The sequence below is a fragment of the Nothoprocta perdicaria genome, unplaced genomic scaffold (genome assembly GCF_003342845.1).
Source record: "Nothoprocta perdicaria isolate Ctin4 unplaced genomic scaffold, notPer1 scaffold_108, whole genome shotgun sequence".
In the NCBI taxonomy this organism is placed as follows: domain Eukaryota; kingdom Metazoa; phylum Chordata; class Aves; order Tinamiformes; family Tinamidae; genus Nothoprocta; species Nothoprocta perdicaria.
The window spans coordinates 1560959-1588641 of NW_020454183.1; the positions used below are offsets into that span (position 1 = coordinate 1560959).

Sequence of the window (27683 nt, forward strand, 5' to 3'; positions counted from 1 at the left end):
ATGGCGTCGTGGCTGGGCGGGCTGGGCTCCGGGCTCGGCCAGTCGCTGGGGCAGGTCGGGGGCAGCCTGTCCTCGCTCACGGGCCACATCTCCAGCTTCACCAAGGACATCCTGCTCGAGGGCGCCGAGGAAGTGGGCGGTAAGAGGCGCCGCGGGCAGCCGGGGCCCCGAGCGGGCCCGGCCTCGGCCGCGGGGCCGCCCTGGGAAGCGGCGGGTGGTGCCCGGACGGGTCTGGAGGCTGTTTTTGCTCTTCCCCTCCGTCCTCAGCGGTGGGATGTAAACAAACAGACTGGCAGGCCGCGATGAAGGGCCTGCGAACCTGCTGAAGGGTCCGAGCCTCGGTAGCGAGAGACCGCAGCAGTGTTCGGCCAAAGAGCCCCGTTTCGCGGGTTATCGCTTGGATACTCTGTCTAAACCCTGTCTAAACAGCGTATCTAGAATGCCCCTGGAACAGCTGCCTGTAGAGGAGCGGTGGCCAGATCGAGCTGTAGTAGTTGGGTTTGTTGTTGTTGGGGTTTTTTTCCCCCTCCACTTCTCCTTTCTGTGTAATCCGAAGCCTGACGTGTCAGCCAGGCAAAGGTCCAGTGCAGTTGATGCTCTTTATGTTTACATTTCAGCAGGGCCCAGGGAACTCGGTGGGTTCCCTCGCACTCTCCTGTAGCCAGGTAGGAGAATGTAAAGTACAGAGGGTAGGCAGTAAAAAAAGCCTGAGGCATCAGAGTAAGATATTCCATAAAGTAACCGTCCGCTTCTTCTAGAATGTAGTAGTTCCTTATTTTTCATAAGGCATTTTTGAAAAAAACTTTAGATTTTTTTTTTTTGAAAATCTGATTCTTGATGCATACCATAGGTTAATCTTATTAGTGTTATTTAGAATTCTGCAAATGAAAATTATTGAAAAGTAAATGTTCTAATGTGAGTATAAACAATGACAACTCTGAAGAACAGCTGTGACTTTTAAATGCGGATCTTAGAATGTCAAGTTAAACAACTTCACCTAGTCTCCAGTTTTGCAAGTGTGAAGGTTTTGTATAAAGACATTATCTTGCGAATTGGATGAGTTTTCTGGATGTTTTCTGGGCTTTTTGTTTGTTTGTTTTGGTTTTATGGTTAAACTGCTCTGAAGACAGAGACCTGCTCTGACTTTTCAGTTCTGGAACACGTGCTTACAATTATTTTATAATCCAAAAGCCATATTAGTTTAGTTTGGAAACTTACTTTACACCTCTAAGGTGTGTAGTCACCTGATGCCTTCCCCCCCGCCCCTTTTCTCCCTTAAAAAGCCAAACTGAGATTCCAGTTCACAGATTTGTGCTTCAGTTTGTGAGAGATATTCAGCAGTAATTCCCAGTTGTGCTTGACTGGTAGATACTGCTGTGAACAGCTTTGTTGTATTTAAAACTTTTATGGCATATTAGTCTTACTCTCTTGAGGATGTAACTATCCAGTAGCAACTAAATGCTGTTCTGCTGTAGTAAACATCTTTGCATATGGCATGGCCTAAAAAAAAACCCTTCCTTTTCACCTGATTTTTAATGTTTCTACTTTTATATACTGTCTGACTTCCAGCCAAATTAATGATGGTGTTTGCAGATTATAGACCTGAACATCTTCAGGTTAACAGGTTTTGCAGGCAGATCATTTCTTCTGCAGTACTTGAGCACCACCTCCCACAGTACCTGAGAGACTAGAAAACGGTTACTTGTATGTTCATATTTCAAACTTACAAAGGCTGCCAGTGTTGTTGTCTAGCCAGTTACATATAGTTACATATATTGACTTATAAAATTAATTTGTAAATGGAAAAAATGTTATATCCTTCCATTAAAAAGTGGGGCAGAGGAAAAATAACCTAGTCTGTTTGAGGAACACTGGTCGATGAAGTATCCAGGGCTTTTTGTATTATATAAATCAGTATGGTCAAAATTTTGTATATGTCTTCTGGAGTGGTGTGTGAGGTTTTTTTTTTTTTTTAATAATTTAAAAAAGGATTGGTCTGATTGGTCTTTTGTTTTTGTGGTGATCTGCTCTTTTTGAAATTTTAGTCAGCCTCACTTTTGTGTGTATTTTATACAACTTGTATACAATGCTTGTTGTGAACCTTCCTGTGAAGTTGTTGGGAAATACAACTTGTCATGTTAAGGGCAAAGTCCAAAGTAAAGAGCAGATTCAGAAATAGACATCAGTCAATATACACAGACATGTCCATAAGAATAAGCATTAAAGCAGTTGAGAGTAAAAATAGTTTGCTAATTTTGATTTTAATGTCTGTGTAACAGACTTAGTTTAGCAAAGCTCAAAAATTTCATTTTTCTTTCAGATGCAGCAACCGAACTCCATGTGTCCAATTCTAGACTCAGAGAAGTAGAAAGTATTAATGCAGCACAGAAGTCAGAAGTAAGACATTTTGGAATACATTTACTGTAATTAATAAAAATGATTGTGGGGCTGGTCAAAACGAAATATTGCACTGAAGATGCAGATTTGTGCCCTGGGATGCACTGGGGCTTGGACCTTAATAATAGACTTTGCATTCTTTCCATTTACAGTTTTAATAAGTTTTAACTGTTAACGAGTCAAATGATTCATTATGTTTTACATCTGTCCATAAGTCAAAGCAAATCTAGAATGCCTGCTTCTTTTGCTTGACACTGTAACTTTCATGGTGAACTACAAAGTCTGGAGGATGTGCTCCCTGATACAGCACATGTTGCCTCCCATATGGTCCTTTTGACGTAGCTATAGATGCTCATGTGTTTTTACACCAGCTTATAAATCCCTTGTACTCATGTGGCAGATAACTGTGTCCTTATAGAAGGACCTGCTGCTGTTGTGATTTTATCTGTAAAGCAGCCACCTTCGTGTGCTAGGTCTGCTCTTCTGAGTAGAGTGAAGGTAGGAGGGTATATTGGGAAGTAAGAGCTTTTGCTTGTCCTGTTTCTAGGCTCTTATCATTTGCTGTTGGCCACTGTCAGAGACAGGGTATGGGGCCATAAGGTATTAGCTCAGTTTGTTATGTATCTGTTCTAAAATTCCCCCTTTCAATGCTATTCATCATATGAAGAATAATTCAGCTCTGAAATTTTTCTTCTTGGCATTTAGGTCTGATCACAAACTGAGTGTGAATTAAAGCTTGTGCTATGTAAAATTGGAAAGTTTAGACATGAAAATAATTTTGGGGCATATTTGGAGTTACTTTTACCACGTATTTTGACTAAAATAACATGAAGAATCTTTACTTTTTAAACCGTTTAGCAACCTTCTGCTTTTCTAGTTCTATAAGAACTAGTTGTTCAGAGCTTAATATGCATTTCTGATTTCTGCTAGAATGAAAGACTGAAAAAAGTTTGTAGTGATTTAGAAGAAAAGCATGAATCAGCAGAGCTTCAAATAAAACAGTTGTCTATAGAGTACCGAAATCAGCTACAGCAAAAAGAGGTATGATACTGAGTAAAATACTTGAGTAAGTATATCCAATAAATTTACATATTACATTGACTAATATTTTTGTTTATTTTTCATATCTGTACTTTTTCTTTGGAATCAACAGTTAAAGTTGTAAATATACTAATAAGATTTCTTCATTTATTAGAGACTGAGAGACAAAGGCATAGATTTCCTATAATTCATATAATATAACCACAGGTGCAAGAGCATAGATGAGAAGATAGATATCTTCAGAAATATTATGTGTATATGAGAATTTGTGTCCTTTTCATTATCATTAAGAGAAAGGATAATTTAACTACTTTGTATTTCTGATTCAGTTATCTTTGTTGAGGAAGTTAGCAGAGCAGCAAGTACTCATTTGAAGCAGTTATTTTTCTTGGTGTATTTAACTTATTTATCTTAAACTGTACAATTGGAACAGAACTACCATTCATAAGTTAAGGAAGTTTATCTTTGTGATGTAAATCATCAGTTATGAAAATTACTCTTTAAATGCGAGTTTCACAGCCTTTTAAGTTAAGAAAGTTGCTAATGTGCCAAGAATGTTACACAAGATAGGTTTATTTCTCCTTTATTTGTAAACATATGTGGGAACTAGAAGTAGGATTGTGAGATATACAATATTCTAATCATTGAATATAATAGAGGTGTTAAAGTAAAATTGTATGCAGCTAATCTGTGTGATGTGGATAAGAACATTTGCAATACTCTGAAATGTTGATCATAATGTAAATAATTTGAGTAATTTTGCTTGATTTTCATATTTTGAAACCCTTCTTGAAGATTTTATTTTATTATGCAACTTGCTAGCCTAAGCTTGTTAGCTGAAAAATCAACAAAAATCTTCAGTAAATCATGGTAAGGGTAGTGTGGCATGGATTGGTTGGTTTACTACCAACTGCTAGTAAACTGGTTACTGGTTGGTAGACTATATTCATATTCTTTATTAACTGATTAATTACTGACTAATTAAAATAATGCATTGTATTCTGTGCTTTTAGGTGGAAATCAGCCATCTAAAAGCTAGACAGAATGCACTACAGGAACAATTGCAGAAGGTACAGACAGCTGCTCAGTCAGCACAGTTGGGAGCTGGTGTTTTGCCACCGACTACTACATCAGCTTCCTTTGTTCCAGTGGTTCGACATTCCTCAGGTTTTCAAGATGATGACATGGATTTTGGAGATATAATCTGGTCACAGCAAGAAATAAACAGATTGTCCAATCAAGTTTCTAGGCTTGAATCTGAGGTTGAACACTGGAAGCAGATCGCACAGGTGAGTGATTCACCCCCCTTCTCCTCACTCTCCTCTCTGCCTCTGGATTAGTGTTTTCAGGGCATTTAGGTTTCCTTGAGTGTGTTCTTTTGGTTTATGCTTTCACATTTTAGAGAATTGACATGATTTGATGGAAGAGGTGAAAGTCTTTTGTTCTCCTTTGCTTATGTGGTTCGTGACACATTGAGCACACTGAGTGACTTTTTTCCAAAAGCCTTTTCAGAATGCATTTAAGCATGGTCTGTTGAGTTAGGAAAAGCACTCCAAAAGTACTTATCGAGTATTAGTACTACTTCAGAGTTTACTTTTTATGCAGCTTTTTAGAAATACTCCTCCTCCTGGAAATGCTGTTGATTGACAGCACAATACTGCTCAAAGTGGTAGTTAGATGTCTGTGTATTATTTTTCCTTACTCTTTTCTCACTGCTTGCTATGTCAGTTACAACATTTGGTCTGCTAAGATGGGAAAGAATAGAATCATTCAAGCTGTTGTTGATGTAAGTCATTATTTTTCAAGCCCTTGTTTAATATCCAAGATACTGCTTGGTTCTTGTGGAAATACCGAAGTAAAAAGAAACCACCTTGTTATCTTAGTAGGTGTGATAATTACCCTTTTCCCCTAGCCAAAGATTTACATATTTAGAGGGAGAAAAGTGGAAAGTCGCAGATGTTTACATTAAAATTAACTCTCTCTTTTTCTGAGCGAAGTTACTGTAGCTTTGAACTTTGCTTCATGTTAGTAATCCTGATGGTGTTATCTACGTCATGGTAGGCACTGGCTGCTTTGCTTTCCTTCTTTGGATATCCTGTTCATTAAGTATTTGCATGAAAAATATTAGGTATTTATCACATTTTCCACATGGAAATGTTTTTTTTTTTTCTTTTGCCTAGCCTTCCAAAGGGCAAGGAGCAAGTGATGCAGAACAAAGTGAAGTCTGTAAACTGCAAAATATCATTAAGGTAAGATGATAACTTTGACAAGCTAGTCCTCTCTTATCCTTTATTTTTGAGGGGTTTGCATCCAGCAAGACTTTCACAAGTAAAGTTGAGATTTGTAGCACAGGTACTTTATTCTATAAATAATGCGAGAGAGGAGGCACTTAACTGTGCTTTAGGCTGAAATGTTGTTGTGTTCTCTCAAAATGATTAGATTTGATTTGAAATCTAGGGGAAAGAACTTGCTGAATATAATACACTTAAAAAGGTAATATTAGTGTATGTAGAGGCAGCTAATGTTCAGAAGCAGTTGATAACTTGTGATAATGAATTTTCATGCTCAAAAGGTGCTCAAAATACTTTTTACCTTTTTAGTTTAAGAAACAGATACAGATTTGCATGTCATACTTGAAAGTTATTAAAATGTGTCCTGCTATATCTCCTTTCAATGACTTAAACTGTCTGTAGAGATTACAATTACATTAATTGGTGTTGTATGCAACATAGTTTTTAAGTATTAAAAAATACAAGAAACAGCCTCTTCTGTGAAAAAATATTTTAATTTTGCTTGGAAAAGTTTTTCTTCTGTTTCTTGCTTAGGGGTGTGTACTGTATTTAGCATTCTCTTTATCTAACAATATTTTTAGGAACTCAAGAGGAATTTAAGTCAAGAAATAGATGAACATCAGCATGAACTTTCAGTATTGCAAGATGCACACAGACAAAAGCTAGCAGAGTTAAGTCGTCGACATCGAGAAGAGCTGAGTGAATATGAGGAGCGAATTGAAGAACTTGAAAATCAGCTACAGCAAGGTGCTTATTACCATGTGTGTTTTTGATGTTTTCTGCTTTAATTTACAGTGAAGTCTGGTAAAAGTATAAAATATAAGTATTATGAACATGTACGTTAATACATGTCAAATACATGATATTTAGAAATCTGAGCTTAAACTTCAGTACAGCTCTATGCTTTAAATAGATATTCTGATATCTTAAACACCATACTTGAATTGAGCACTGGAATAATAGCATTTCAGTGTCTAACATCTATCAGTTTAGACAGTCGTTTTATTTATATCAGACTTTATTCCCAAAATTCTACACTTCATGTTTGTTAGCTAAATACAGGGATGGAAGAGATGTACAGTGCTGAAGACAAGAATATTTCAACACAAAATACTCAAAATAGTTTTGTTGAGAATTTGGTTGTACCAGTTGATTTGAGCCCCTAGCTTGCAGTAGGGATGGTTTGCAATTCCCGATGGTTTGGCTAGATTGTAGAAGCACAATAATTGTCATAAGATGCTTTTCATTATGTCTTGCAAGTCCTTCAGAGTACATAAAATACAGGGTCTTGTTGATTACATCTCCTTTAGAGATTTCTTTGCACAAATATATACCTTAAAAAAGGGTGGGATGGGGACCTAAAAGTGCTATACCTATATATAATACCTATAATATTTGTAAGATGTTAAAACTTTGATTTCTAAACAGTGCATGTTCTCAAGTAAGCTTAAGCCTTTGAAACTGATTTTAAAAACTCACTGTTGTATCTGTATTGGAATGCATTTATGCAAAATATTGTACTGTCTGACAGCCATCAATAATCAAATTTTCATTTTAATCAAATAATCTTTTTATTTTAATTAATTTTATTTTAATCAAATAATCAAAAATCTTGATTTTGCATCAAGATGGGTTGTGCCTTGGTAAACTAGGAAATTTCTTATCCTGGTTACTTAGCTTCTGTCACCTTCACTATGTTTTCTTGTCAAGCATGTTTTAATTCAAACTTGGTCGTCCTGTGTCTTGTAGCTCCTATCTTTCAAAATTGTTTTAAGCCAGTGATGTGTATTTGAAAAGCAGCTCACCTACTCGCTCATATGGATGGCAGTACTTCAGATGTTAATATGTATATTAAAAAGTTTTATGTGAGAATCATATCTCTATTTCGGGAGAATTTTGCTCTCAGGAGAAGGGTAGGAAAAGGAGACTTGGATTTTGCTGAGTTTGAGTTTTTGGGTTTGGCAGAGATAGTTTTGCTTAGTATTATGCAGAAAAAAATATAAAGTATGCTAACGTATTAAAGTTTTTTGTTCATTTGTCTTTCCTTTAGGTGACTTAAGCACTGATGTCACAGATGAATTTAAAATTAGTGAACAGAAAAAGAATACGCAGACTCCAGATGCAGGAAAAGCAGAGGACCTGAAGATTATAAGGGACCTAGAAGATGAAATACAAAAATTAAATCACCAGCTGTCTTCTGCCAAAGAAAAAGAAAGAGCTCTTCTGAAGGAGCAAGAATTGATTAAGACAGAAAAATTCCAAATAACTCAAGAATATGAAAATCTAAAATCTGATTTTAGTAAGCTTCAAAGTTCTGTTGCAGAGCAAGATGCTCCCTTAAAAGAACAGAAGTTCCTATCCAAGACATCACTTCCAGAAGATGTTGTGAGGCTACAGCAAGCACTGTTAGGTATGAAGGTTGTGTGTTAATCATATCCTCACAGGTTTCCAATCTCATGCTCAGGATTTATTTTTAAAACATGTAACTGAAAAATTCTGTGTTAGCAAAGAGTTAACTAATGAGATGAGGGCCACAGAAAAGAAAACATAATTAGAATATTTTCATTATTGTAGAGGTTTCCATCATTTGGCAGACACTTAGCTAATCAGGATTTTTCTCTTTTGTGTGTGTGTGTGTGTGTATAGGCAGACTGATGCTAATACCTTCTCTAAGAGGCAGTGTAATATATCTGTTGTACAAGTATATCTGTTTTTAGAACACTTTTTAATACTGTGCAGCTAATGCACTCCTTCTAGAATCCTCCTGATGTAGGTTCAGTTGTAAAAATAGCACTGTACTTTGTGGTGCTGATATTGGGTAGTATTGATAGTATATATGAATATTTTACAGTATTGACTCCTAAAAAAGACAAACCATCACAAAACAGTGTGGAACCTGTTGCCTTTCTGAGCAGTGGGGCTATATTGGGGGAAAGGTGGGATAATTGCTTGTTTTTGTCGTTTAGGGCACGCTAATTTTTTTTCATTTTCCTCTTATAGAAGCAGAAAAGGAAATAGCAAGACTTTCAAGTTTAAATCAGGTAAAACAATTTGAAATTTTGACAAAAATTGTAACAGTAACTGATGGGAAAACACATTCTTGGTACTGTAAATTTTTTTGAAGGTTTCATGCTTCTTTATAATTTTATAATCAAGGAAATAAGAATAAGTTAACTTTATAATTACATATAGAAGTAGTGAAAATAATACATTTGGATTTTGTGAAAACCCACAGCTTACTGTGTTCAAGAAAACTGGTGGTGTTCCCCATATCACATTATGTAAGCTGCTCTAATGTGTAGTTCTATAGTATTAATTGAACACAGACTTGAACTGCTAGATGGATGAGATGGATGTCTTAGATACTATGTGTTTCTCGACATGTAAATATTTAAGAAAACAGACTGATTACAAGTAGTACTATTTAAATACTTAGAATCCTCCTTTAAAACATTTCATTGTTTAAATACTAATTTGGTGCCTTTTTTTTTTTTTTTTTTTTTTTTTTTTTTTTTTTGTAGGCTGGTAGTTTCACTGGTATGGAGAAGGATATTCCGGCATTTCTGCCAGATCTACAGGTTCTTAAAGAAGAAAATGTAAAGCTACGAAAAGAGAAGGTATGTATTTTAGTTTGTCTGGACTGTGTTTGAGTGCAATATAGGCAAAGCATTAAAATATTCTGAAACCTTTTCTAAAAATAATATTGTTTATTCTTGTTCTAAATGTACTATTACCTGATTATTGCAATTGGGTGAACAGATCAGTCAAGTTATAACATCTCAACATACAATTGTCTTAAAGCCCTTATGGTTTTTATTATTCAATGTCTTTCAGTTAAGGATTTCATTTTTATATATTACTTTCCCGAAAGTGTATTCACTTGACCTACTGAAAGGCAAAAGTACATTTTTTAATATAATGTGGCATCAGGGAATATTTTTCGTTTATTTGATAAACACTGGACATTTTGGAATTGGACATTCCAAACATTTTGGAAGCTGTGTTTTACATAAGATAAATATATTTCATTTACCATTTTAGAGAATTGATTCTTCTTCTAAATAGTTCTGAATTAGTTCATTACCTTATCAAGGACTTCAGATTCACTGGTATTGAATGACATTCTGTAAGATCTGTCACTTTTTTCACATCTTATTTCAATCTGTGTAGCCATGTTTCAGTGTAGACACTTTAGTTAATTCTGTTTGCTTGTTTTCCCTGTTGTAATAATAGTACTTTCCATATTATTTACTAAGCAGCAGACCATATAGTCTGTGTGGAACATAGCCTTAGCTCATAAACCCTTTCATAACGGTAGAAAGATTTCACCTAACTTGTTGCCAGGGGTATTTTTGAACAGAGATCTTCTTTGGTTTGCATGAATTCAAGTATTCCCTCGGTATTTTTTCACATGAATTTTCTTCAGTTGTTCTTGGTTAAAACTTGTCTTCCCAATGTGCAGCACAGTATGTGCTGAGGTTATCTCTAGGACATGTCAAGTTTATCCCAAGTGGGGATGTGTGTTTCAGAGGTGGATGTAACGTCCCTTGTCAGAGCACAGCTTGTTTCTGTGCATACACCTGCCTATGGCCCTGGTAACACTTGCCAATGTCTGAATGTAGACGAAGACTTCACAGTGAAGGAAGTTTAACTGGGATTCATGTAGGCCTAAGGGTTCTGTTCTAAAAAAAAAAAAAGTCTGCTTTAATTGTTTAAGAAAGAAACCATTAATTACTTAAACCATCTGAAATCTAAAAGTCTAAGCTATTTTTTGTTGTTGTTGTTTGCTCCTTCAACTTAAGGAGGAACTTCAAAAGGAGCTGACAAATGCACAACATAAAACTGAAAATATTCTTTCTATGTATACGGAGGATCAGAATTCAGAATTAAGTCAGTTAAGGCAAGATTTGGAAAGAAAAGAGCATGAATTAAATGAAAGTATTGCTGAAAGAGAAACCTTAATATCAGAATTGGAAGAACTGGACAAACAGAATCAAGAAGCTACTCAGGTAAACAAAAAAAAATTGCATGTATCTAGAATGTATAAATTATTCTGTGTGGCAATAAAATAGTAACATAAAATAGTTACAGGACCTTTCCTCTGCCAAAAGAGGGGCTGATGCAAAATTTTGAATTGCAACAAAACCATTTGTTACCAGCAAAGGAATCATGTCGGATGTCTATAGCACATTCTTCCTTCCTATGTCAAATTGATTTTTTTTTTTTTTTTTTTTTTTTTTTTTTTTTTTTTTTTTTTTTTTTTTTTTGATTTTTTGACCTCTGTCTTTGGCCGGTATGTGTGACACATCAGCTTTACCTTTTGTCAGGTTTAACTTTGTCCAAAGTAGTTCAGCTACTTTGTTACGCGTTCTTCATACTGTGAACACTTGTGGAGCCAAGGAGGTCACCAGTGATATGTAATCAACATCTATGTTGATTATTTATTGCTGCCCTGATACAGCTGGTTGCTAAGCTTAAACTTGCATGTTTTTCTAATATTTTTTACTTGATGGAATTGAGCAATTAAAATACTTTCCCATCAAATGAATCCTACCACCAAAAAAAAAAATCAATCAAGAAATTTTAAATAGAATATACAGATACTCAGTTGAGTCACTCGTTACTTATATTTAGTGACTGTTTTTAAGTAAGGTATATTTGCTGCATAATAGCTTTAACTACCCTGACAAATATAGATGTTTAATGTCTTTCTATATTTCTTCATTTGTGTGGTGTTTTACAGTGAAATGCAGTTTATTGCTATTTAGAGTTCGTTTTTAATTTGGCAATGAATAATTTATATTATTTGCCAGTTATTTTCTTTAAGTAAGGATCTTTGTTGTTGTTGTTTAGTCCAAAGGTTAAAAGTGAATGAATTCCGCTGTTCTGCTGATTCTTCTTTCCTAACAAATTCCCATTTGTGTTCATTTTAGCATATGATTATACTGAAAGAACAGCTGTCAAAACGTACAGAAATGGATAGTGCCATGAAACAGCTGAAATGTGACATAGAGTTTGAAAGAAAGAAGATATCAAAGCTCGAAATCGAGAAGATGGAAACTATTAAGGAGTTAAATAGCCACAAAGAAAAACTAAGCCAGTGTTCATATGCTCTTAATGATTTACAAAGAAGTAAGCAGCAGCTTCAAGATAATATTGAAGATCTACAAGAACAATTAAGGAAAGCCCAGGACTGTATCTTGCATAGTAAAAAAGAAATTACAGATTTGCAGCAGAGATTAAAAGAAAGAGAGGAGGAACTTTCTGTGTCCTTGAGCAAGAAAACAGAAAAGAAGAATCAGGAACCTAATTACAGTTGTCAAGATCCCATCCTTAAAGAGAGAGAAGCCGAAATTACAAAACTGCAGAATGACATTTCAGAATATAAGCAACTAAATGAAACCTTAGAGAAATCTGCGTTTGACCTCAAACTGGAAAACGGAAAGTTGGCATCAGCCTGCGAAGAATTGAAGCAGCAGCTAAGCGAGGCTGTTTCGGAGAAGAATAAAATTTCATTAGAGAAAAACACTGTCACGGAGGCTTTGAAAATGGACAAGAGACAACTGGAAACTGAATTAAGCCAGACGGAGAAACGGCTCTTGGAACAAGCACACAAATATGAGCAGACTATTGAGGAGTTATCCAATGCACGTAGTATGGACACCAGCACGTTGCAGCTTGAGCACGAGCGCATAGTTAAACTCAATCAGGAGAAAGACTTTAAGATTGCAGAACTCCAAAGGAGCATTGAGCAGATGGAAGCTGACCACCAGGAAACCAAAGAGATGCTGACCACCAGTTTAGGAGGCCAGAAGCAGTTGACAGAACTCATGAAAGAAAAAGAGTTATTTATTGAAAAATTTAAAAATCAAGCCTTACAACTACAAAAAGAACTTGAAGAATATATTAAAGATTCGAAAAAGCAGGATATCTTAAAACAGAACTTAGAGGAAAAAGACAAAAGTCTTGCTGTTATGAAGGAAGAAAACAATCACTTGAAAGAAGAAATTGAACGTCTTAAAGATCAGCAAAGTAGGTCTCTACCTGTGGTTGAGCCTAAAACTCTAGATATTATTATTGAACTTGAAAGTGAGGTAACACAGTTGAAAGTGATAAAGAATAGTCTTGAAGAGGAAATAGAAGTTCTCAAAAAAACAATAGAAGATCAGAATCAAAAAACAGTGCAACTTCAGCAGTCTTTGCAGGCGCAAAAAAAAGAAATAGATGAGTCTAAATTTCAGCGGGAACAAATGAATGTCACACATGAAAGACTTTCTTTGGAGAAAGATGAGGAAATAAAAAATTTAAGGAAAACAATTGAACAAATTAAAACTCAGTTGCACAAAGAGAGGCAGGTTATTCAGACTGATTCCTCTGATCTCTTTCAGGAAACCAAAGTTCAGACACTTAATGGAGAAAATGGAAATGAAAAGCATGACTTATCTAAAGTTGAAATTGAAAGACTGGTAAAAGGTATCAAAGAGAGGGAGATGGAGATTAAGCTTTTAAATGAAAAGAATGTTTCTCTAAGTCAACAAATTGATCAGTTGTCCAAAGATGAGGTTGGCAAACTCACCCAAATCATTCAAGAGAAGGACTTAGAAATACAAGCTCTCAACGCTAGAGTTTCCTCAGCTTCCTATAGGCAGGATGTTCTTTGTCTTCAGCAGCAGCTCCAGGCTTATGTCATGGAAAGAGAACAAGTACTAGCAGTTTTAAGTGAAAAGACAAGAGAAAACAGTCAGCTAAAAACAGAGTACCATAAGATCATGGATGTAGTAGCTGCTAAAGAAGCAGCCTTAGCAAAGTTACAAGACGAGAATCAAAAGCTGTCCAATAGATTTGAAAATAGCAGTCAAGACATGTGTAGGGAAACTATTCAGAATTTATCCCGTATCATTCGAGAAAAGGATATTGAAATAGATGCTTTAAGTCAAAAATGCCAAACCTTGCTGACTGTCTTGCAGACATCAGGCACAGGTACTGAAAATGGGTCGGGAGGTGTTAACAGTAACCAGTTTGAGGAACTTTTGCAAGAACGTGATAAATTAAAACAACAAGTAAAGAAAATGGAGGAGTGGAAGCAGCAGGTGATGACCACAGTTCAGAACATGCAGCATGAGTCGGCTCATCTCCAAGAAGAACTACAGAAACTTCAAGCACAGATTTCAGTTGAAAGTGATAGTAATTCGAGGTTGCAGTTAGACTATAATGGCTTGATTCAGAGTTATGAGCAGAATGAGAAAAAGCTGAAAAGTTTTAGCCAGGAATTGGCCCAAGTTCAACACAGTATAGGACAGCTACATAGCACCAAGGATCTGCTCCTGGGAAAGCTTGACTTGGTGACACCGGCAGCCACAGTAGCTTCTGCTGCTGCTTCGCAGCCTTTGGGCATTCAGCACAGTGTTGCTGAAGTGCTCAGTGATGAATCTAAACTCCTTCAGAAGGAACTGGAACAGCTGAAAAAGAAGTTGCAAGAGAAAGATGCCACTATTAGGACCCTTCAGGAAAACAATCAACGATTATCTGATTCGGTGGCTACAGCGTCAGAGCTTGAGAGAAAGGGCCAAGAAGAAAATGATTCTGAAATGAGACAGATCAAGGAAAAACATGATGTTTTACAGAAGTCGCTTAGGGAAAAAGACATACTGATTAAATCTAAAAGTGATCAGTTACTTTCCGTGAGTGAAAATCTTAGTAACAAAGAAAATGAAAATGAGCTTTTGAAACAAGCTGTGACTAATCTTAAAGAAAGAAATCTGATTTTGGAGATGGATATTCGAAAACTGAAAGAAGAAAATGAAAAAATAGTTACAAGGTGCAGGGAAAAAGAAACAGAATTCCGGGCACTTCAGGAGACTAATATGCAGTTCTCGATGATGCTGAAAGAGAAAGAATTTGAATCCCATTCAATGAAAGAAAAGGCTCTTGCTTTGGAAAAGGTGTTAAAAGAAAAAGAACAGGTATGTGTATACTTATTTATGAGTTTCTTAAATAAGTCACAAAATAATACACTTCCATGTAAATACAGACATCAAGTATTTGCCAGAAATAAATTTCTTCTCATCCTTCATTGCATTACAGTAGAATATAAATTCTTCTGCAGAGTTAAGAATCAGCTGGTATATGACAAATTTGTTCAATTTGTTGCTCTAAACTACACTTCTCATTCATTTGGGAAATGTTTATTTACCCAATTGCTTAATACTTTGTTTTGTTTCTGTTTATTAAATATCCAGGATTATTTTTAGTGCATATTCCTCAGATTTTTGGCAGAGGCCAGCAGAAGTCCTGTCCTTATGTGCTTTCCTTTGGTGTCTGTCAGGTGCATGCAATTACTCCACATACCCCTGTGAAGGATGTTGCTTCACAGCATTTGTCCCTGTGAAACCACTAGGTTTATGTATCTTCATTTTATGGACAAACTCCACTGCAAAAACTGAGAGAATAATGGATTCTCAGAATGAATGTCAGGATACTTCATAATGGTTTCTGCACCTTCATTTCTCTTGCTACTATAATAATAATTGCCATCTCTTTGGAGTATTTTTCAAACTACCTTATCAAATAGACCTGCAGGGTAATGTACCTGGGAAAACAAGCAACAAAGTCTTCAATGTGCTATAGGTGGAAGTTTTTTTCATGCAGATTTTACTTAGAAAGCTTTAAGATAGATGGTTAACTCTGTTCAGTTGCCTTTTTTCTCCTATTCATTTGAATGAATTTCCCCTATTCATTCAAGATTAATGTTTTGGGGTTAGGTCATCTTTTTTATTCTTGACACTTATTTATATATTTAGTCCTCTTATGCTGGGGCAAGCTGACTTGCCTAGGCTGATGCTTCACATGTACATGGTATAGAAAGCATGTCACAGAGAATAGATTGCGAAGTTGGAGGAAAATTTGATTTTTTTAAGTATGGAAGTACCTGAAATGCAAGACTTGACAGATATCTTTTCGCTGCAATCAGTTAAGAGAGTTTATCTGCATAGTGTCTTGGTTCACCTGTTAACCTGCAAGTGAAATATATTCAAAAGAGATACTATTTTGAGGTTATTTTTCTGCTTATGGGGCTATGGGCCTTGCCTTTAGTGCATCAGTATCATTTTTAGAGTAAATTCTTCTGCACAGATGCTACCTCTTTGCAAAAAAAAAAAAATAAATGCTTGTTTGTTTCTTCAACAGGGCAAGACAGGGGAGCTGAATCAACTGTTAAATGAAGTTAAATCAATGCAGGAAAAAGCTGTTAGCTTTCAGCAAGAGAGAGACCAAGTAATGGTAGCCCTCAAACAGAAGCAGATGGAGACCAGTGCCCTGCAGAGCGAGGTAGCACACCTAATAATTTACAAAACATAAAAGAAAAATAAGAGAAATTGCATATAATACTTTGTTGTAAGAGTGATTTTTTTTTTTTTTTTTTTGGTAGCGCTAACTTACTGAAAACATTTAGAATCAATATGTGCAATATACTTTCAAGGAGCTCTTTTATTTTTGCTTACATTGCTTTTATGAGAGGTGTTACTATAAGCAGCTTAAGGTGCCTTCTACACAGATGCAGCATTTGCGAGAGAAAGAGCAGCGCCTAAATCAGGAGCTGGACAGGCTGCGCAATCACCTCTTGGAGGTAGAAGACTCCTACACACGTGAAGCTTTAGCTGCAGAAGACAGAGAGGCCAAGCTAAGGAAGAAAGTCTTTGTTTTGGAAGAAAAACTGGTATCCTCATCCACTGCGGTGGAGAATGCCAGGTAGTCATCTCAGCTCTCCTGCAGTGGGATTTTCTCTAAACGTTACATTTAACCTGTAATGCTTTTGTTTCTTGCCTTGGAAACAATTACACATCCTCATTTCGTACCTAATAATGTAGACACTGCAAAGTCTTGTAAACTTTTTATCGAGTAAAATACATTAAGGTTCTCATGAACAGCAGAATGTGGGAAACTAAAGGCTTTTTTTTTCTATTTATATGACGCAAACCTATTTCTCAGCTAGAATAATGAAATATGGAAAATAAAAATTGCTGGATTCATGTTTTTGTTAGTTACTTTAAAGAAATGCTGGTTACTTTCTGCATAGGAATTCTTTTTATTGCAGTTGTCCAAATGAACAAGTGTAGTTGCAGTCTTTATTCAAATGCGTTTTACTCATAACAGCAACAAATAGATTTGAGCAGAAATTGTTGTAGAGAATTTGGGGGAAGAAATCGAGGATTGGAAGAAGATTTTGTAAAAACCTTCTATTCATTAGAATGTTTCTAAATTCTTCATCGAAAGTACTTGTAAGATATCTTTCAACAAATTTCAGAAAACCAGTTTCCCACCTGGTATGCACTGTTGAAACATACTCCTTAGAAAGTAGGATTGTATCTGATTTAAACCCGTGTCGTCTTGTGTGATGCAAAGATAAATAAGTTATTCATTAGTCATGTGGACCTAGATATACTGAAGTCTTGAGGACTGGCTTAAGAAGTAAAAATTGATAAGACTAACCAGATGTGGGTTCTATTTTTGTGAAGTTAGCTTTACAGCAAACAACAGAAATTGTTTTTTTTGTTGTTGTTTTGTGCTTTTTTTAATAAAGCAAAAGTGGTTCTTATTTTCTAATTGCTGACAACCAAACTTACTTAAAAGGTGTTGTTTTTTTAGTATCATAGAATTATTTAAAAAATGCGTACTTCATTTTTGTAAGTTGAGCTAAAATGACCAGTAGGCTAATCTTGCTGCAGAAATGAAGTTTCTCTGTGTTGCTTTCTGTCAACTTCATTAAAAAAATGTATTTTATTTTCATGAAGTCATCAAGCTAGTATACAGGTTGAGTCTTTGCAAGAGCAATTGAACCTGGTCACCAAGCAGAGAGATGAAACTGTGCTTCAGCTGACCATCTCCCAGGACCAAGTGAAGCAGTATGCACTGTCCCTGGCTAACCTGCAGATGGTACTAGAGCAGTTCCAACAGGGTATGTTTTGTCATGGTTTATCCAAGCTAAAGATAGTAGTAAGTGTTTTTCAGATGGGATAGTTAGTGTTTTGGTGCCTTTCAGATATTAGTCACTTTTTATTTATGACGGCTTACGTTTCAGAATCTTTTGTCTTTAAACTCAGCTTTAGTAAAATCCTAACTCCATGAAACTAATGGCTGCATGTGGTAGTTCTGCTGCATGGCTTTAGTACTGTGTATGTCTAAACAGAGAAATAACTATTGTGAACTAACTATTGTGAGTGAAGAGCTTTTTAAATTTTGTATTTTTTTTCCTAATCATTTAGAAGAAAAAGCCATGTATTCAGCAGAGCTAGAAAAACACCAAAAACAGACTTCAGAATGGAAAGAAAAAGCTCAGAAGTTGGAAGAAAAAGTTGTATCACTGCAGGTGGGCTGAGTAATACTCTCTGCAATTGAAGGCTGATTCTTTTTTTTTTGGGGGAGCACAGAGTGAAGGGAGTTGGATTTTTCTTTTTTAAATACCGTGCTGAATGTTGTTATCTTAAGAATATGTGAAGTTATAGTATTGGTCACTTTTCTAGAAGAGCGAGGACTAACAGGTGCCCAGGAAGGCAACTTTGCTCCACTGAACATCCATTTGCTGAGAATTCTTATGCTCTAGTTACTTTATAAGTGATTGAAGTCTCTACATCTGTCCTGTTTGATCTGGGCTACATTGACATAGTTGTGATTAGTCATTTCTCATGTTGTATGTTTCATGCTCTCTTAGGAAAATTTAGAAGAAGCAAATGCTGCACTGGATGCAGCATCAAGGCTTACTGAGCAGCTGGACTCCAAAGAAGAACAAATTGAGGAGCTTAAGAAAGAAGGTAAGTGTCACTTTTCTGTCTTTTGGTAGAACATGCCAAGCAACTGAGGGGACAAGGTAATATCCCTAGGAACTTAACAGATTCCTCTTTTATGAGAGAGTCTTGCTGGAGCTTTGAAGTCACAGCTCAACACTGGCCTCTGATTTTGCCTGCAAAGTTTCCTTGAATCAAAAGTGAAAGATACATCTCCATGGCCAGCTGTGTGGCAGATATGTATGTAATGTGTTATAAATGGATGTCACCAACAGTGCTGAGTACTGAGGGAACGTTAGGCTGCTTTTTTCTGTCTGTCTACATAGTGTCTTCTCCTCCTATTTTTTCCAACTCTTCCTACTTTTGTCTTTTCCTCTTTATTTCTGTGATTCGCCATATTTCCTTATAACTGCAGTATTCTGTTATGCTTTCCCTGAGCACATGGGCAATTGTAAACCTGGAGGAAACTTCTGGCTTGTTAGGGGCAGCTTACTGAGAAGGTTCCAGCTCTGCAGAGAAGGTTCCAAATACAGAGGTTCACTCTTTTTCTACAATTATTCCGACAGCTGTTACGTGATGTTCATTGTCCCACATCTTTGAGAAATTTGGGGGTGAGCACTTTTTATTAGGGCTTACCAGGAGGAGGTGCCTAGAATGTACTTGCTGCTGAATGCAGTTGTAACTTTTGCTGTGAACATATTCACTTAATTTTTGCTTTTCATTAAAAAAAAAAAAGTCTTACTCTTGACGTGTATACATATTCATAAATCTGTCAGTACTCACATATGCATGCATGTTTAAGCAGGCCTTCTTGGGTCCCAATAGTTAATGTGAAGTCATTTGAAACTCCTCAACTGGTTCAGCAAGAGCTCTACAAAATTGTAATGTTGTGACTTTTACTGCATAATTGAATGAGTGTTTACTTTGGTAAAAGTTTGGCATCCTGTGGGCGTCATAGGAGTGTTCCTTGAATTCACAGTCTGAGTTTTGCAAACTAAATTTCAGTTTGCTGTGTGGGTCTGTCATTAGTTACTGGTTTTGTTAGTGGTCTGTGTTTGTGTGTTTCTTTTTATTTTTTTTTAATGTATGTGTATATATAGATGACTTGTAAATATCTCACTGCAGACGTTCACAGCAGAAGTTTAATGTTTAAAGGTTAAATCTTGACTGTAGAACATAAAAGGAGGAGGAATGTGTTGGTGAGTTTGAGAGAACTGGATCTCCATATTTTATCAAACTTTGTTATTTTGGCAAATGATTTGGATTTCAAAGAAAAGCTTTTTGAATCAAGAAAGCAACACTTTAATGTTGTTAATGTTTAATGTTGTTGTAGTATATATCATAATTTTTATTGAAAAAGGAGACAACTCTGTTTTCTCTATTTACACAAGAAAACATATAATAGCTTATTGAAAAGTGGCCAAATACATTCCCAGACACAGTTTTGCTGGCCAAACCTTTTGAAGGATTTCTTTATGGATTTTTTTGGCAGGCAAAGTGATCTTAATAGAAAAGTATAAAATGTACCAGATGCACTTCTCTAAACTGCCATAAATGGTTAACAAATTATTGGAGACTGTTGTAAATATTTGGTTTACAGCAGCCCATGCTGAATTTTGGCTTGGGTCTTTTTTGTTATTCAGTCTTTCTGTGCACACAAGCTAGATGTTCAGCTATTTCCTATTTTATTCTATTTTAGAAGAAAATAATTTAAAAAATATGAAGTTTGTAGTCACTGTGTGTATGAATGTAGCCATCATTTAGATGTCAGCAGAAGTTGATCCTCTTTCATCTAGAGCATTCTCCCAGAAGTAGTAGAAAACGCTTAGCAGAAACATTTTGCTTTAAAAGTGTCAATAGTTCTATTTTAAAATTCATTATGGGAATAAAATTTGAAACGGAAACTAGTTGTTGTCTTGCTGTGTAGAGTAAATAATAGCAACAGCGTGAGATTTACTTGAAGCTTAGTTTCAGATGCTGTTTATCTTTTGTGGTGTTGGGAATTTAACTTTTTCTTCCGTTTTGTCCTGAGGAAGACCCAAATAATAAATCAGCTTGCTGGTATGCTCCAACAGCTGTCATCCTTCCCTAAATAAATATATTACAGTTATTTTCCTTCTAGCTTCAAGGTCCTGTTTAACCACACTTACAAAATACTGTTTTAAAATAACTTCAAATCTTCAAAACATGGATTCGTTCTCCAGTAACTCACTCTGGTGTTTTGAGAGCAAGGAGTGCTCAAGAGCAGTCACGTTATTGGAATGGGTTTCAGTGCATATGGATGTAGTTGTTATGGGATATGCTGTTGTATAGTCTGTGTAACTTTGGTTCTTAACCTCCTTTGAATAAGGAGCTTAATCCTTACACTCCTTGAATAAGGATTTTCCCAGCCTGACCCCATTTCTGTCTGCTCTGTGCTCTCTAAAATTCATGTTTATGAGGTAAAATATTTATAAAGATGTTGCAGAGCCTGCCTAGTTCTTTGGTGTATACCAGTCTTGTGTTCTTTACCATTACAAGGAATGCAGAAGTGCAGCAGTGGCCCTGGGCTGTGTGAGCTCTGGGATAAGGATGCTGTGCTGGAAGCAGGAGGAGCCGAGGCACAGGCTGGTGCCTGTGAGCAGGAGCAGGGGAGGTGCTCGGCAGAAGAGACCCCCAGCAAATTCCTGAAGTTATAGGGCCAGCCTGCAGTTCTCATGAGAAACTGGGGGACTCCTAAGTGCTTAAAAGCTTGAGGAACCTGCCCATAGACTACGGAAAATAGAGCTTAGGAAAGTTGGAGATTTATTATTAAAATATAGCGTTGTTAAATACTCTGTTGAGACTGAAAATGAAATGTGATATTGAAGTAATCTGTGGGCATTGGGAAGGTAAGATGGAAAGGAAGAAGCTTGTGCTAAAGGCTCTTTTCAGATGAAAATATCATCTGATAACTGTTTTGGTCTGTAACTTGGGTGGTGTTGTAAATAATCCAATCGGGTAGGCCAGAAGATGTAATTAGGAAGGTAGTACCCAGAAAAGAAAACATTAAAGACTTACAGAAACTCTGCCATTTCTCAGAATTTTGTGAAGTTCTGAAGACAGCGCTAAGCTCTGGAGTCCAGAAGGGCCCTGTCTCTGCTTCAGGGCACTGATGTCCTTTTGAACTAATGGTCCCTCTTGCACTTCTACAGTCAAGAGGTAAAACGGTACCTGGGATCTGTTGCAGCAGCTCTTTACATGATTTGTTAATGTATTCTTAAAGAAAATTCTGACTGACATTTAGAAAGATGGTCACTAACCATCCAGTTGTAACTTTCTGGAGCTGCCTCCAGGTAGGAGCACTGCAGTTAAAAGGTCTGATGACATGGAGTTTGGTCAGGTTATGAAAAGGGATTGAGCAGTTCATCTGTTCTGCAGCAGATTTATCTTCTGCATGATTACATAGTTTAGCTTGAATATTGTTCTAGAAATTTCAAGTTATGAATTAAAATAAAAATTAAGTTTGTTAAAATCATACATGTTTACAAAATCAAACTTCTGTGTATATATGAAGTATGTATGTGTAAGTATGTATGAATAATGCATTGAAAAGAAGTCCTCCATTTTTGTTTAGTTGTTTTGAAATCCCATTTTATAGGTGAGATCAGAAGAGAAATGCTAGAAGATGTACAAAATAAACTAATGAATCTTATCAACAGCACAGAAGGAAAAGTGGATAAGTAAGTCTTTTGTTACACTGGTGTATGGCTTTTTGGTTTGTTTTCTTATTCCATGTAGAGATAAGTCCATGACATGGAGGGAAAAGCTATTAGTGATAAACTGCTTTAATGTGCCAGAGACATGAACAGTAAGCCCTTGCACACAGAGAGCATCACCTGAATGTTGAGCACATTGGATCTTGCTTGAGTTTTCACATTTCTGTCCCTGTCCAAACTGGAAGTACAACAGGCAAATGGATTTCCTGACCCCTCCTTAAGCCTTTTCTTGGCGACATGCACAAGTATCAGTTAAAATGCTCTCCTGAGTCAAGTTACTAGAATTTTTAGCACTTGCCTCTAGACCTTGCTCATGTACAATTTCAGTTTTGAATTTACTACACATTAGTGCTTTCTGTGTTTAAAAAAAAAAAAAAAAAAAAAAAAAAAAAAAAAAAAAAGGTTTAACTTGGCGGGGAGGGGGGTGGAACCATTGATGAGCTTCCCTTTTGATTCCTTGCATTGGTTAGTTCACTTCGGTTATTGTAAATGAGGAAAATGTACAGGGAACAAACGGATCTGGGTTTAGACATCCTTACCTCTGTATCAGCTGTCATGGAAGAGCAGACTGTATAACGAGCGTGCTTTGTCCTATAGGGTCCTGATGAGAAATCTCTTTGTTGGACACTTTCATACTCCAAAAAAGAAGCGTCCTGAAGTATTAAGGCTAATGGGAAGTATCTTGGGAATAAAAAAAGAAGAACTTGATCAGGTAATATTTTCCTGAAAACCAGGCTTCCTTTTTCATTTGCAATATGCTTAAAAGAAAATGTTATGACAGTAGGTGCTACTAGGTTTTGTGAAGAATGTTTTATATTTTTAAATAGTCAGGACATCAGACTCTTAGTTTTTCAGAGAGGCAGAAAGAAAAGCTTTGCCAACAGGTAAAGGTTGTTAGTTTATCCATAGGATTAGCTTGTCTTTCCACATCCGTTATTGTGAATAAAAAAGACCACGTTGAGCTTATATTATATCTGCTGTTCTGTTTTTGTTTTGGTATTTTTAACTATTTAGTTGCTATGTGAAGACCAAAGAGGAGTTACCAGATGGGTGACTAGCTGGCTTGGAGGAGGAGGTGGATCAAAAAGTGTCCCTACTACACCTTTGAGACCAACTCAGCAGTCCATTTTCAACAGTGTAAGGGTTAATCATGCATTCTTTATGTTTGAGTGGAAAATTAAGCAAATTGCATGTGAATGCTGGATGTCTGTTTCATTATTATGTTGATCAAAATCTAGTGATTTTTACAGTATTTTATTTCGTTTGTTTTCGTACAATTATTTTGGCTTTTTTTTTTTTTTTTAATAGGAAGGCTTTGAAAACTGCACAGATCTAAATGTTGAGCTAATGTCAAAATATGATCATTGTTGTACTGGCTGCATAGACCACTGACCTCTTCCAGTAGGGATTTTTATCTTGCAAATAACAATGCTAGAGGTCAAAAACATGTAGGACTTCGGAAGTTTTCAAGCAGTCAGCAGTACAGAAGACCATAACATCAAACTTTATTGACTGTGTTACTGTGTTCCTTTTTTTTTTTTTGATCACTAAAATAATACAGACCATTAAGTCACTAAAAGATTGTGATCTTATTAACTGCAGCCATACAAAAGCATTAATTTTCTTTTTTTGTGTATAGCATTAGCTCTTCTGAGCAAAATATTATGTTTTGTCGCTGACACCTTATTAGTCCATGTTTCCTTTATTCAACATGCTTTTGTCAAATACAAGGACATATTTAAAGGAAACTGGTGTTTTCTTTAAATGTGGTGGGGATATTTGGTTTGAGCACAGACACAGGAAATGGTGTCACTTGCCACATCAAATTCTTGAAACAATTGGTTTGAAATTAACCTTGAAGCAATCAATAATGAAAACATGGTGGAAGTATGTGTTACCCCTGGAGTTTATCAACTGCACGTAGATGCCATTCACCAAAAAAACCCAAAAACTTCACAATTTGGAAATGATTCATTGTTGCTACACTACTTTAAATACTAGCAGAAAATGCTTTGGAGCCTGTTGATAGCTTTTTAACTTGGTGACGCTCTGAAAAACAGGTACAAATATATTAACTGGTCATCTCTTGCAGTCTTTTTCAGAATTGTTTGTGAAATTCCTTGAGACAGAGTCTTGTCCAAGCCTTCCTCCACCAAAGCTCTCTGTTCAAGATATGAAACCTTTAGGAACCAGTAAAGCTAGTGGTACTCCACCCAGCAGTCAAATACACGGTAATGTTTGAAGAAGAATTTGAAAATTTATATGCAATTTTGAGAAGGATTCAGATAATATACACTTCCTCACCTGAGAACTCTAAATTTGATTGTGTGCTACCACTATTTTCTTCTGTTTTTTTTTCTCTTTTTTTCTTTTCCCTGCTTCCTAAACCCTCAAAACAGAACTTTGGAATGAACATAGTCTCTCAATTTAGAGCGGCTTTTTAACAGTGCCTGGTAGATCAAAACAGATGCTGTGCAGAGCTCTCCATACGGTCTAGCAGTGCCCCCAGACCTGATTTTCAACATACCCTCTTGATCAGCCTGGGTCTGTGAGTGAAAAAGATAAGTAATGACAGCGTTGTAATGCCTCTCTGACATACAGAACCTGCGCACTTGGAGAGGAGTGAAATGAGTGGAGTACATAGCTTGATCTGAAATCTATTTCTAAGCTGTATCTTTGACTTTTTTTTAAAGAAGTTGCTCTTATGTGGAAATGAATGAATTTTGGCTCTACTGCTGATCCTGTAAAGAACTGTGCACTTGAGTAGTGTAAGATCCAATTTCAATTTGATACAGATTGTTACCTTTTTTATGTGCCGTTAAACACACACTTAATGTCCCATTCATTTGCAAAATCTTGTTTCAACTAAGACTCTTTAACATGTGTAAGCTGATACAGACAAATATTTAGATACTTGTATGAAGTATTAATATTAAAAGATGCTTAAAATGGTTGGATGTATAAAGCAAAACTGTCTCATGTAAAATATCAACTTATCTCTGAAAGCAGTGTGTGTGTGTTTTTTGTTTTTAATAAATCAATTTTAGGCAGAGGAAGTAGTGGCAGACAAGATTCAGGATGAGGAAAGGTAGAGCGAATGGAAGTTTGAGTGTCTGCAGTCCAGTTCAAGATTTAATTTCCATATTGCAAAACTAAAATGCAGTTGCAGTTTTTTATCACAGATACTCTGAAATTGGGTAGACTTGTAGGAGTCTAACAGAATAGTATTATTTTGTGTGTGTGTATTTACATATGTATTTTATATATTTCAGATTCTGCTGTCTCCGGAACCAGCAGAAGACCAGATACAAACCCATTTTTAGCACCTCGATCTGCAGCAGTGCCTCTCATAACACCTGCTGGTAGCTCTGGACATCTGCTTATGAAGCCCATTTCTGATGCTCTCCCCACTTTTACACCACTGCCAGTGTCCCCAGATGCCAGTGCTGGTGCTGTACTAAAAGACCTTCTGAAACAGTAGATGATCTTGAAGCCAAGATAATGACATTAGCACTTTAAGAAAAATGAGGACACTATGTTGTATATAATATACCACAAAGAGGCCTTTTTGTAAAAATTTGTGTACTTGTTTGCAATTTTACTTTGTTTTTCTTTTCATTATGAATTAACCAGCGCTTTGGAAATTCTAACGATGGCGTGAGTACCTGCTGGCTGCATAGCAGGTATTGATTACGGTTGTGGGTTAGATTTTAAAGTGGGGTGAAAAAAAATCTTGCTTGTTTGTCGAGCTGCAAGACAAACTGAAGGATTTACAGACCTTAATCTTACAGCACATTGTTTCAGTTATCCATGGGCAACTTCAACTCTTTGATGTTGAGGTCTGTTATTGCATTGAAGTGATTAGCTGTTGAAGTGTGGTAGTTCGGAAAAAAAACCATCAAAATTGATCTTTTTTTGATATGTTAAATTCATGATACAAGTTCTAAAGAGGCTGTGAGCATATGTGAGTATTGAGGAACGGCAGTTTTCCAAAACAGAGTTTCTTAATTAACAGCTACTTATATTAAGACATGCCTCTAACTTACAGGATAGATCACATTTTGTAGCAGTTTGAGGCCTGCTAATCTCTAGAACTTGATTCTCTCCAGCCCACTCCCCTTCCTCCAGCTTAACAGCTGTTTTCAGCAATGCAACCCACCAGCACCAGGGAGTTAACTGCTGGAATGTGTTTCATTTTCTACCAGCGTCCATGTGGTGCAGAATCATCAGTGGAGAACTTGGCAAAAATAGGTTCACCTGTATGCAGATGGTGTAATGTAATGGGTCTAAGTTGTATATTTAAGAGACATTTTATCTTGTAGGATTTTGTAGATTCAGATATGGGCTGAAAGCTTGAACATATGTATAGAACTTAAAAGTAAGGACAACAGTTGCTTTCCCCAGATGTGTAAATAGGTCTTTGCAAGACCAAGGCCTGAGTCAATTATTCTGTAAATTTTGCTGTGATAAATTGTATACTTTGTGTGGCAGATAAAGGATTAAGTTGCATACTAAAGGATAAAATTCATCTTACAAAAATAGTGAATCTGAGATTAAATGTCTTCATTTGAAAATGTATCTAAAACTTTTTATATGCCATTCCTTGTTTAGTCAGTGTTAAAAGATAACTGTTGTGCAAGTTCTATATTAGAACTGTCAACTTTTACTTTTCATTTTATTAAGAACCTAGATTATATGGTTGTAAGAGTTATATTTAAATAAAATTCATCACTGAATCTTGTACAGAATCTACTAAAATAAGAAAAGAAATCTTTACATTTATTTATGTACAGATCATATAATGAAGTTTCTTTTGTTGCCTTGAAATCTAGCCACACTTACTTTAATTGCTCAGTTTACCTTGAATCTACTTTTTCCATATGTTAATATTTCATGGAAACTTTATGCAGATTTGGAATTTCATTGGCCTTATTGAATCTTGATATTTTTTTCTTTCTATATTCCATTATAGAAAAGAATGATTTGGCCTTTTGATTTCTGAAGAACTATCAGGCACATGCGGTAAACCAAAGCAAATGCTACACTAAATTGTAAATGTGGTGAGAACTTAAAATTACTTCTGCTGAAGCTATTTCAGTTAGATATTCCAGATACATGTCTTCATTTGAACTACTGGACCACAATGGTACCCTCTTTCAGTAACAGATATAAAGAAGACTGAAATCAGATGCTGTTTGTGCAGTGTCTTCTTTCCTGAAGTCAGGTCTCTCTAGGATATGCAGCTGCTTCAAAATAAAATTGCATTTTGGTGAGCTGAAGCACAAAAATATTTAGCTCTCTAAATTTGTGGCTTAGCTATTACAAACTACAAATGGATTTGTGCTGATTACCATCCTCTGAATAAGCTAACTAACCAGATCTGTATAAAGGCTTTATGCGTTTTTTTTCTTTAATTACAATAATACTTCATATATACA

The 27683-nt window shown here is 36.1% G+C and overlaps 1 protein-coding gene across 1 annotated transcript; it reads left to right on the plus strand.

Moving 5' to 3' along the window:
• TRIP11 (thyroid hormone receptor interactor 11) lies at nt 1–27683 on the plus strand. The gene is made up of 21 exons (XM_026046349.1): nt 1–139; nt 2321–2397; nt 3328–3438; nt 4452–4727; nt 5619–5687; nt 6311–6476; nt 7780–8139; nt 8730–8770; nt 9251–9346; nt 10532–10738; nt 11663–14692; nt 15915–16055; nt 16282–16475; nt 17519–17682; nt 17990–18093; nt 18436–18535; nt 22128–22209; nt 22843–22957; nt 23260–23382; nt 24338–24476; nt 25518–27683. The coding sequence occupies exons 1-21, from the start codon at nt 1–3 to the stop codon at nt 25724–25726; spliced, it is 5943 nt and encodes a 1980-aa protein (XP_025902134.1). The 3' UTR covers nt 25727–27683.

What these genes read in the sequence shown, in the direction of transcription:
- TRIP11 (XM_026046349.1), top strand. Translation starts at nt 1, where the DNA reads ATGGCGTCGTGGCTGGGCGGGCTGGGCTCCGGGCTCGGCCAGTCGCTG. An exon ending in TGTTAAAAGAAAAAGAACAG is followed by an intron (nt 14,693 to 15,914) that starts GTATGTGTATAC and finishes TTTCTTCAACAG; the next exon opens with GGCAAGACAGGGGAGCTGAA. An exon ending in AAAAAGAAGAACTTGATCAG is followed by an intron (nt 22,958 to 23,259) that starts GTAATATTTTCC and finishes TTAACTATTTAG; the next exon opens with TTGCTATGTGAAGACCAAAG.